Source organism: Asterias amurensis, chromosome 7 (assembly GCF_032118995.1).
Source record: "Asterias amurensis chromosome 7, ASM3211899v1".
Taxonomy (NCBI): Eukaryota; Metazoa; Echinodermata; class Asteroidea; order Forcipulatida; family Asteriidae; genus Asterias; species Asterias amurensis.
Genome location: NC_092654.1, coordinates 8,899,788 through 8,911,871, shown reverse-complemented (window position 1 = coordinate 8,911,871; position 12,084 = coordinate 8,899,788). Strand labels below are relative to the sequence as shown.

The 12,084-nt window shown below is 38.9% G+C and overlaps 2 protein-coding genes across 2 annotated transcripts in view; both read left to right on the top strand.

Moving 5' to 3' along the window:
* The first annotated feature begins 32 nt into the window (after positions 1–32).
* LOC139939835 (RWD domain-containing protein 3-like) lies at positions 33–3,460 on the top strand. The gene is made up of 5 exons (XM_071935977.1): positions 33–217; positions 578–907; positions 2,001–2,167; positions 2,515–2,645; positions 3,117–3,460. The coding sequence occupies exons 1-5, from the start codon at positions 136–138 to the stop codon at positions 3,244–3,246; spliced, it is 840 nt and encodes a 279-aa protein (XP_071792078.1). The 5' UTR covers positions 33–135; the 3' UTR covers positions 3,247–3,460.
* A 507-nt stretch (positions 3,461–3,967) lies between these two features.
* The window catches only part of LOC139939537 (uncharacterized), a 10,481-nt gene continuing 2,364 nt past the window's right edge, over positions 3,968–12,084 (top strand). Inside the window, exons 1-6 of the mRNA XM_071935535.1 lie at positions 3,968–4,142; positions 6,196–6,362; positions 8,858–9,127; positions 10,378–10,517; positions 10,858–10,932; positions 11,906–12,027. Of these exons, the coding sequence (XP_071791636.1) occupies positions 6,260–6,362; positions 8,858–9,127; positions 10,378–10,517; positions 10,858–10,932; positions 11,906–12,027 (710 nt within the window). The 5' untranslated portion in view covers positions 3,968–4,142; positions 6,196–6,259. The remainder of the gene's footprint in view (positions 4,143–6,195; positions 6,363–8,857; positions 9,128–10,377; positions 10,518–10,857; positions 10,933–11,905; positions 12,028–12,084) is intronic.

Sequence of the window (12,084 nt, the reverse complement as noted above, 5' to 3'; positions counted from 1 at the left end):
TTAATTGGATAGAGGGCGCTATACAACAACAACGGTCGGTCGTCTTCACACATGGCTCTTTTTAAAATAACATCAAAACGGACAATCATTAATCAAATAATTTTAATTTTAGGCAGTAGACTGCCTAGCTAGACTATGGACGCTGTAAATGATGAAGTGCAGGCGCTCCAGGGAATCTTCTGTGGTCCAGGAGAGTTTGAAATGCTTGAACATACAGGTGATGTGCCTTTTTATATGAATTGAATGTTGACAAAAATACAGGCTAAGTGTGTACACTCAGAATAGATGAGCTATTTCTTCCTCCATGCACTCACAGTGGAGTGTTGTTGGTGCCCCTTCGAAAAGTTTCCACTTTTAAAATGAAATATAATATTATGGCTTGCCCTCTCAAACATTAAATGTCATGCCTGCTATATAAATATAATAGAGCCTAAAACTGTGAAGTTTAAAATTTATTTATGTTAGTTTGCAATTTGTTGTTTGGAGACTATATAAAAAAAACAAAGAAGAAATGGTTTTAGTAAATTATTTAAACGGTTTTTTAAAATGTAAAATAAACATTATAATTTCTCAACAGATTCTATGTGCAGTTTCTGCATGCAAGTAAATTGCCAAGTGGCCCAAGCTTTGGACCAATCAGAAGACTCCTTAGAGATTTGCATTCAGTTCAACCTTCCCATTGGCTACCCACTTGTACTTCCATCCATCTCATTATCATGCAGTGACTTAACCAAGAATTCAACCAATCAGCTGAGAGAAAAGCTTCATCAGTATGCAAAGACTCTAGAAGGCCAACCAATGATCTTGGACCTTGTTTACTGGTTAAAACAAAATACATGGGAGTTCAGATCACTGCCATCAACTCAGAAGAAAGAAAAGCAAGATGAAGCGAGGCAGAAAGAAAAGGGTATGAACATTACACTTCAAGAATATTTCTAATGAATGTAGGACTGGAATAGGATGCCATAGACCTTATCGCAAATACGATCGGTACGTGCGCATTAGGCGTGAAATGAGGTGCATACTGTTCTACCTAGCGATCAAGTTTTATCGCTAGCTAGACCAGCATGCACCTTGTTCTTCATAAGTGTTGCACAACTTGTATTTGCGAAAAAAGGTCAAAGACCCGCTGCCTTGGCCGTGCCCCTTCAAAAACTTCACAAAGTGCGCTTTGCATATAACATGACTTCGCCCTCTCAAAGATCAAATTCCTGGGCCTACAATGATAAAAACAGGCCTGGAATTTCATTTTTGAGAGGGCAATGCCATTTTCATTTCGAAAAGGGCACTTCTATTGGAAAATCGTTAAATCTTTGGGAACCTTTTGAAAGGGCACCAAGCCAAGACTAAGGCAGTGGCCTCCGTGAAACTCCAGGGCTGTAAAAGTAATAAATTTATATCCAAGTTTGGGAAGTGTCGTGGCCGAGCGGTTAAGCGCACGGAATTCAAACTCTGGTGTTTCTGATCAGCAGAGTGTGGGTTCGAATCCCCAGCCGTGACACTTGTGTCCTTAAGCAAGACATTAAACCATTGCTTCGTCCTTCGGATGGGACGTTAAGCCGTTGGTCCCATGTGTTATGTAACGCATGTTAAAGAACCCAGTGCACTTATCGAAAAGAGAAGGGTTTCGCCCCGGTGTTCCTGGTCCGATCGGCAGCAAATTGCGCCACAGCACATTATAAAGCATTACATGGTGCTATCAGAATTAGGTCTCATAATTCAAACGTAGTCCAACATCTGGCAGGAAATACTGTATGTTACAGCGCCAGGAGTGTCACTGGGTGACGGACATGTGCGCTGTATAAGAAGCCACAATTATTATTATTATTATTATTATTATTTGCAGAATACTATTAGTTTGTCAAAATGCTTTGCTGTTTTGCTTTTTCAGTTAATTTAAGAACAAAGTTCAAATAGTTATTCGTACGAATTTCGTAGATATTTGTCTTCAGCTTATGTTTACCAGATTTCATGATGTTTTCCCATTATCATTTCTTTAGATCTACAACCATATGTGGCAATTCTACACATTGATCATATGCGGTCTCGGCTCCGTTATATAAAGACACTCGTCAGCTGGGCAACTGAACTCTCAATTGCTGGGCGTCTTCTTTTTCTTCATCATTTAATTTTGGTTTTATTACTTGGAACAGAAAACTCAGTCAAGGTAAAGCTCACTTTTTGAAAAAAATACCACATTTTAATTTGTTTCTCCAAATCGCAAAAACCAATTGTGGTGGTTGTTTTCAATTCTTAACAAATTTAACTTAAATTGTATTCAGTATGTACATGTACGTGTTTGGTACTTTTTGTTCGACACAAAACACAAACGTCCACAGATTTACATTAAACTTACATGGTTTAAAGATAATGATGGTAGAAATCTTCTCTTAAAATATAACTTGCTAAGGTATTGCAGTGTTTTTTTTTTAAATTGATCTACAAAATGTATTTAAAAACCCTTTAACACCAATACATTTTTATTTGCTTTTCTCTAATACAAAATTTCTTTAGGAATTTCTTGTCCGACTTCGAACTCAGAAAGTTGATGTTGATTCTAATGGGAGGAGCTGTAAGGAAAGAATGATGGCAGTATTGATGCAGAGATCGCATCCAAGACTCTCTGAATACTCTGATGAAAAAAGGTACATACTAATATTGTGTTTTCTTAATTAATCTTGGTCTCCCCTGCTTTTAAGGCCAGCAACTGCTCTACCGGCCAGGCTTCGGACTGATGATACCCAAGCCTACATCCGTATGGACTGTAAAAGGGGTTCCCCTGTTTCAGCCCTATGAGTAGGTGGCAACGGCCTCTGGAAAAAATAATTGTAGCCCACACCTTGAAGTGGCCTTTAGGCCTTGTGTGTCTGGCGACTTGCATAAAAAAATTAAACCAGGGCCCATTTTCATAAAGCTGTTAACAGAGGTGAGAAATGTCAGTCTTTTATCTGTATTCAGACTTATTGAGTTAGCCTGTTTAAGAAAATCAGTCGTAATTTTGTCCACGTGTAAAGAATACATGCTCTTTGATCTACTTGTGCTGAGGGTATACTGTTCTGTGAAACCCGAGTTGACACTGAAGCTAAAACTAAACTCGTTTTTATGTCTTATTCCAGGGTGAGTGACTTCCAAGTCGCTGAATGTTCATCTCCTTTGGACATTAGAAGTATCTTCAAGAAAGCAGATTTGATAGACGTCTATGTGGAAGCTGTTGTGCCAAAGTTTAATTTGTTGAAACCTTCTTAGCATAGCCAAAGCACCCCCCCAACACATCCCGCCCCCCAACAGTATGATTTCTTTAACTTCATTATCTGGGGTGAAAATTGTCTTTTTATATGGTGGCAGAGTGTAGAATATGGAATTCTTCCATTTTTATGCCCCTGATATTTATGTTTGATATGAATTACATTATGTACTATTTGTCTTCAAATTTATATTTTGAAATTTTTAATTTGTTAACCTCCATCTCAAATATTTTGTTTGGATACAATAAACTAAATTGAATTGAATTGATTGTTTACTTTTTACTTTATTGGGTCACGTGTTCAACTTGTGCTTTTTGTGGGTTTTTGGATGGACAACATCACTATATTAAAATATGGCATATAAATAGAATAATGAGGGTACAGTTGGTAAGCCACCTTAGTGTCTAACTTTGCAAAAGAGTATGAAGTTACTGCCTGGCCCTTGAGATAATGCCACAAGTTGAACACAGCCAATCACTGAAGTTATACCCAAGAAAAAAGAGTGTGGGGTGTTGTTGACAACCCTTTGTGAAACGGTGGTTCTAGCTCAGGCTCCGTCTGCCTGTATGAAGCACAAAGCGCGCATTCTCAAAACAACTAATGGGGTATATAAGACGTAAGCCTACACGGCGTTTTCGTGGTTTCGAAAAGGGCCACACGGCTGTGTATAGAGAAACAGCGCCCTCCGTTGTTTGATCCCAGGATTGCCGTGTGGTGTAATGCATTTTGGTGTGGCTATTTGGTGTGTGTACACAAAATTACACTGTTGACTCCGTTCTCGAGTCGAAAAACGGAAGTCTGTAGTCTGTGGCATATTTCGTTAACAACACTTCATTCCTTAGGTAAGGAGCCGAGGGAAACTGTGTGAAGAGAGGCACTTCATCCTATTGCAGAAAGGCAAGTTTGGTTTTCAATATATTTTGCTGTGGTCCTCCAAAAATTGAAAGGATGGAAAGACTGACAACATTCGATCGGGTGGGGTTTGTCTTTTGTTGACATGTTTGTTTGAACGTACAATAATTGATTGATGCATTGATTATTGCCTGATGTTGAGGCCTGATGATGGATAGTGCAAAGAGTGGATGGCAATCAACATTTGGGAACCAAAGTACAGTTCGATTTAAATGTGTTCTTTGTATTGTTTATATTACAGAGCAGAGGGTTAATTTCTTTTCAGTTAATGGTTTTGTTCTATTTTGCCTTGCCTACATTAGTAACACGGTAGTTTAGACAAACTGGTTGGGGGCTCGGGACATACTTCTTCTTGGGAATCTTGCATTAGTTAGCAACTTTAACATTTGCATCTTCGACTTTGTACATAGTTGCGATAACGAAACCCTCCTCCGTCGGGAGGAGGGTTGAGTTTAGTTGGCGGCCGTCTGGAGGAGGGTTATGCTATCGTTACTAAGTACTAGGTTGAGTTATAAATCGCAATTACTTTTTACGGAGATGCAATTGCAATTGTAAAAAACAATATTAATGAGTGTACGAGCCCCAGTTACTTGGTCTATACGGTATGATGCCCTCTCAGATTTCTAAAATGGGTCACACTAATAAAAAGCTGACAACTAACGACAACTGCTGACGACAAATTTTAAATGAACTTTAAAACAACATTTGAACATAAAACCATAAATACATGTGGAAGGGTCATAGTGGGCGCAAACTGGTCGCCCACTTGAAGCTTGCGCGCACAATCTTCAAGATGGGCTGCGCAAACTTCAAGCTTTTGGGAGTGAAATTTGCATTGGCAAGGTACAAAAAATGTAGACCCAGTAACTGGGACGCTGTACTCTTTTTTTTAGAAATTTTTGTCATACTACGACCGATAATGACAAAAATTTGTACTACAACTGATGACAAAAATTGTTGAAAAAAAGGAGTACAGAGCCCCAGTTACAGGGTCTAGTGGCAAGAGTGATCTCTCTTCTGTGCTTCCAAGGTTGTATCATAACCTTGGGTGTGATCCCTGGACCCTTGTTAAATACATCAATACGGCAGTTAAAAGTTTTAAAGTAGACTCTGACTGGCACCCTGAAAAAAGATATTTCCATAACAGGGAGACTGCCAACATTTTAGATAGCCCAGTTGGCAGAGCGCCTTCTAGTTAACCCGGAGGTCGCAGGTTCAAATCCTGCTGTATTCAATCAGGCCTGGAATTACATGAAGGCTACGGAGGCCATATTGCCCCTGGTGTTGGCCTTGGTGCCCTTCAAAAGTTCCCATTAACCAGCTGACCTGTTAAATTTTCCAGTGGAAGTGCCCTTTGCAAAATTGAAATGGCCTTGCCCTTTGTAACATGATCAAAGATTAAATTCCAGACCAAATGTTACATTCCAGGTCTGTTTAAATTTGTTTGAGTTTAGTCAACCAAAAAGTGAAGTAAAAGTGATACGTGCATTTTGACAGTTGTTAAGTTGGATGTGGTGGGTCATATTGTATCCCTTTTCTAATATCCTGCTTTCTGAAGGAAACTATAAACTTGTAGAAGGTTGGCCAGGAAATGAATGAACCTGGGTTAAATATCTGGTCATACTGATTAACTTGTTAAAGGGCACATTTCCTGCAGTTTGGCCCCTTTGTGATGAAATGAGCAAGGTTGGAAAGAAATTTTAAAAGTATGCCTCTATAATAATAATAACAAATTCTCATACATGTAGCGCATTTCACAATAAAACCTATCAATGCGCTTTACAATAGTGCCCTGGTCATTGGGCCAAAAACATCCCTTTAATCTTTCTCAGCTCCCTAGGGAGTATACAGCCCCGAGCTGTCGTGGCGTGGCGCTCCGAAGGCATTTTTCAAAGAGAAGCTAATACATGTAGCTACAACTTTTGGGGTCTATGCTGGCAGCACAATGTTCATGACTTTACCATCCTTCAATATTCTTTTTTGACTAATCAATCTATATGTAATGTTCTTTCTTGTTTTCCCTTTTTTATGACAACAGGGAGTTCATGTTTGAGCAGCGAACAATTAAGTCAACCAAAAAAGGATTTTGAACACAAAGCAAGATGAAGTCGGGTGTGGCTGTTGTTCTTGGAGTGATATTTGCCTTGGTGGTCGGCATCATCGTTCTTATTGTCGTGTCACTCAAGACGCTACAATCAGATGAAAGTAAGTGTTTCTGCCATCTTAAGAAAATCTCAGGATAGCTTAAAAGGCAGTGGACACTACTCAAAGTAATTGTTAGCAACAAAAACTTACTTGGTAACAAGTAATGGAGAGAGGTTAATAGTATAAAAAAAATGTGAGAAACGGCTCCCTCGGAAGTAACGTAGTTTTCAAGAAAGAAGTGATTTTCCACGAATTTGATTTTGAGACCTCAGAATTAGATTGTGAGGTCCCGAAATCAAGCATCTGAAAGCACACAGCTTCGTGTGACAAGGGTGTTTTTTTCTTCCATTGCTTGCAACTTCGACGACCAATTGAGTTCAAATTTTCACAGGTTTGTTATTTTGTGCATATGTTGAGATACACCAAGTGAGAAGACTGGTCTTCGACAATTACTAATAGTGTGTAATGTCTTTAAACTAACGGAGATCCATTGGCCAAATGCAAGTTAAAACACCTGAGGACCGGTCAGAAATTCTGTCTGACCTGTCAGAATTGCTGATTGTGTTTTTTGTTACACTGTGATCAAAGCAAATATACACCACATCAGTTGTTTATCCCTGTGTGAAATAAATATTGTCTCTGAAATGGTTTAGGAGTTCAGAGGAGAGCAATTGAACTCACCCTCCTTAAAGGGTTTGGTACTTTTTGTAGGACACAAAGCACACTGTCCATAGATTTACATTAAACTTTCATGGTGTAAAGATAATGACGGTAGAAAGCTTTCCTTAAAATATTACTTGCTGAGATGCTGTGTTTTTTTTTTAAAGAAATTAGTAAGTCAATTTCACGAAAGAAATGTTGTCTCAGTGAGGCGAAAATTAATTTAGCATCTGTACAACAGATTTTTTTCTAAAAAACGTGACAACTAATGAAGCTGAAAGTTCTACAGGAAAATTATATTACATACATCTATGTGCACAGTGAGTAGGGATTCATGTCTTGGCCAAACACTTGATCTACAAAAGGTATCAAAACCATTTAAAGGGAAGGTACACGTTTGGTGGTTACTCAAAACAAGTATTAACTTAAAACTGACTCGGTAACGAGCATTGGAGAGCTGTTGATAGTATAAAACATTGTGGGAAACAAATCCCTCTGAAGTAAAGTAGTTTTTGAGAAAGAGGTAATTTCTCACTAAAATAATAAAAGACTTCTAGCTAGAAGTCTTTAATTCCTATAAGAAAGCACACAAATTTGTCCAACAAGGTTTTTTTTTTTTTCATCATTTTCTCGCAACTTCGATGACCGATTGTTTTTTATTTTTTAAAGTCACCTGGAAGTGGTATTTTTTTTAAATAAAGCTTTTGTCACTAAAATATGTGTTTTTACGAGAGGAATGTGAATAAAAAGTTAACTAAGGTTTAAAAATATTAGTTTTGATTGTATTTACAAATTTACGAGTATGCCCTGACCCGAGAGGGCGCTGTTCAAATGACGTAATTCAAGGCGCGATATTTGAAGAGAAAATTTGTAGTCAGGCCCCGTACATTACGCCTTTCAGATACCTTCTTCGATTTCCCACTAGCTGGAAAAATTGTTGGGACGGCGTCGTGTTTAAGAATGGATTCGAAACACGACGGCTCGAAGCGCTGAAAAAGACGTCGGACCAGACCACTTTGCTCTAGTTAATCTGACTTTCGCAGCCTACAACCGCCTTTACTTGGGATCTGCAGGAAATAGATGAAGACTGACCCCATCTTTAGTTGTTTTGCTGCATCCAGCAGCAATACACCTGGTCGGCATTGCCGGAAAAATGCCAGAAAAAAACTTTTTCGCAGCGTACAAACTCACGTCTAAGAATTACATGTACTTTTGCACGTGTGTTTATCTACGCATCGAGGCAAAGTCTTCCTTTTCCTACGTCACAAAAGGGGTAGGCGGAGTCAACCCCCCAAGCACTTAATTAATTTTTTTAACATATAAATCGTGACAAACAATTACTCAAAAATTGTTTTATTGTTAATAAACATATACTCTTATGTTTAAAAGAAAAAAAAATCCTACTTCCAGGTGCCTTTAAATGAATGGCTCTGTTACATAGGGTGTCGTGGCCGAGCGGTTAAGAGCACTGAATTCAAGCTCTGCTGATTCTGTTCAGCAGAGTGTAGGTTCGAATCCCGGTCGTGACACTTGTGTCCCTGAGCAAGACACTTAACTATTAATGCTTCTCTCCACCCATGGGTAAAATGGGGACCTGTGAGGGCTGAGATGGTTCTTGTGATTGATTTAGCCGAGTAGCGCATTTGTTGCACGAGGCTGTATACTCCCCAGAGAGCTGAGATGGTTTACGGAGTAAATTAAGGCCCAGTGACCAGGGGTAATAATTGGAAGCGCTTTAAGACACCCGTTCGGGAGTGAAAAAGCGCTATATAAAACTCAAAACTCAAATATTATTGTTTTATTTTCAAATTAACGCTTATCTCTTGCGCTAAAATATACTGTATCAAGTCTAAAATAGTTCATACAAATGCAATTGTTTTTGGTTTGATTCAAAGTGGCGGTGATGTACAACTCCATCTCTCGTGAGCTTTACCCCGACGTCAAGCAAGAAGGTCTCCACAACGGACCTCCTGGGTTTACCTTCATCGTCTTTCCCTCAGTGTTCCGAACGATCCAATACCCCAATCTACGCTGTCTCAACAAGGATGGGGTGATCATCGAGCTGGATATTGCCTTCCAGTACATGATCGTCTCTCGGGATCTTCGAGAGATCGTCGTACAGTTCAGGGATCATGAGAACTTTGAGAAGGTTCTTAGGAGCTCAGGTAAGTCACCTTCCCTTACCTGAATATGGCTTTAATCATCTTAGTACAAACCTCCCAGACAGCTTCACTCCTTAAGTAACCTGGGGTGGATTTCACCAAGCCTTAAGTTTTATATTTCTCATAAAGAGTCCAAATCAACCCCTGCTCCTCAACATCCCACATTCACTGCACTCCAAGGATCGCTGCTTTTCACATACCAGGCCATCTCTTTGGAAAAGTGTCAAACTTCAACTCAGACTCTTCAACAGCAGAAACTTGTTTTGCATTTAAAACACATCTCAAAACCTATCTTCTTCAGAAAACATAGCTTCCGACCTTTGGTTGTCTTTGTTGTATATAAGCAGAGTTCTTGTTTTGCATTTAAAACACATCTCAAAACCTATCAACTTCAGAAAACATAGCTTCCGACCTTTGGTTGTCTTTGTTGTATAAGCAGAGTTCTTGTTTTGCATTTTAAACACATCTCAAAACCTATCTACTTCAGAAAACATAGCTTCCGTCCTTTGGTTGTCTTTGTTGTATTAGCAGAGTTCTTGTTTTGCATTTAAAACACATCTCAAAACCTATCTACTTCAGAAAACTTAGCTTCCGTCCTTTGGTTGTCTTTGTTGTATTAGCAGAGCTCTTGTTTTGCGCCAGGAGTGTCATCCTTGACCGACATTTATGGAAGTGTCGTGGCCGAGTGGTTAAGAGCACCGAATTCAAACTCTGGTGTTTCTGATCAGCAGAGTGTGGGTTCGAATCCCCAGCCATGACACTTGTGTCCTTAAGCAAGACACTTAACCATTGCTTCGTCCGTTGGATGGGACGTAAAGCCATTGGTCCCATGTGTTGTGTAACTCATGTAAAAGAACTCAGTGCACTTTTCGAAAAGAGAAGGGGTTCGCCCCAGTGTTCCTGGCTGTGGCTGCTGTATGCGCCGTAGCACCTTGTAAACCCTTATAAGGTGCTAAATAATTGGGTTTTAAAACTCATCACTGCAATTACCTATCTTTCTGAAAGTTTGTATATACTCAGCGCCTTGAGTACCTTGTTTGGTAGTTACGTGCGCTATATAAGACTTTGACATGGCACACTAGAAATGTTGATTATTATTAAAGTTAATAGTCTATGGATTGGTTCTTGTAGGAGGATTGATACAGTATGAGAGATATTAAAGACCATTTAAACCGTGTGAACATTTTTCCAAGACCTGTGATCTTTGCAGCTGGGTTTTGATTTGTTTGATTTTTTTTTGAAATTCCTCACAGGTGAGTCTGCTATCCATGAAGCTTGTAGTAAATACAACACGACCGAGTTCCAAGCTATGAGACAGGAGTTTCAAGGGTCCGTCAGAGAGGCTCTCAGTGCCCGCTACCAACCCCTCAGCACAAGAATAGATGACTTACAGGTAAATAAATACATGGGATTGGAGGCATTGCATGGTGAGGTATCAATATATATTTGGTTTGCAGTAACACCATGTGTGTATCTACTTGCCGTGTAGAGTTTGCTTGTTAGAAAACTGTCTTGCTATATATTCTACTACCGCTGAGTAGATTATCGAAATTCGGGAGACTTCTCAATTTTGAAAAGAGCTGTCCTGCTTTTTAACTACTACCTGGGCGGAAGGTATAGAAAATCGGCCGGGACTACTACTTTAGCTTTTAGTGGGTCTTTATTAACTTCAATACTGCGGAGTGAGTTTTTAATTGTGTTATTAACTATGTTTTTTTTTTTTATAATGACAGGTGAATAACATTGCTCGCCCTTCAGCTTATGAACAGGCGGTCAGAAACAAAGAAGCTGCGAGAGAAAATATACAGGTAAAAAGCCTTGCGCGTTTATCTTTATTTATGACTTCATTTAAATTTGGGCTAACTTATGACTTCAGTTAAATTTGGGCTAACTTATGACTTCAGTTAAATAGTTTTTACCGTTTCTACTTATCCGGAACTATGAGCCAATCTGTAATAGGAGCATATCTCAACATACTTTCCAGTTTGCAAAACCACAAGCCACAGTGAGGTGGGCGTACAAAGTCAAATGTTTAGCAAATCGTAGGAACTTAAAACGCAACATGTAAAACATTGTAGGGGAGTAAAAATGATGTGTTATATTTGTTGGGGAGAAAGATCAGAAAAAATTACACCAACAAAAGGGGTGTCAATCTCTGGATATAGGGTGGGGCTAACATTGCAAAGAAATCTTTTTTTTTTACCATCTTCTTTGTTAAAGCCATTATACACTTTCAGTACAGAAAAAAAAAAAAAAAGTTCACGGATTTACAAATAATTTACAGGGTTTACAGAAGGTATTGGTGAAAGACTTATTTTGAAATATTATTCCATGAAATGCTTTACTTTTTGAGAAAACATTAAAACAATATCAATTCTCGATTTATTTTAATTCGGATTTATTTCAAACACATGTCATGACACGGCGAAACGTGGGGAAACAAGGGTGGGTTTTCTCGTTATTTTGTCCCGACTCCGATGACCGATTGAGCCTAAATTTTCACAAAAGTTGTGGTACACGAAGTGTGGGCCTTGGACAATACTGTGTACCGAAAGTGTGCAATGGCTTTAACTTAATTTGGAAATAGATTTCAACATGGTTTACAGTAAAATTGTTTAAACCTCACAACCACACAGGTAAAAATATCAAAATGAATGTGCAATGTACACAGTTGTGTACTTTCTGGACCACAATGTTTTAAGATACCATTTTTGTACGTGCTTGGTCCGATTCGCTGCGCTTTTTACACCCTGTGCCTTTTACGTTCACACACACTTAAAGGTAGCAGAAAGTGAACGACCCCGGTTAGTCACACAAGCCGAGACGTTACTGAAAGAAGCCGAGACATCATCGATCATCACCATCAATAAAGCCAACTCCGAGGCTAGAATCTCTCTCAATAGGTATGTCTAAATATAATAATAATAATAAATAATTTTGGGGGCTAATCGTCCTTACTC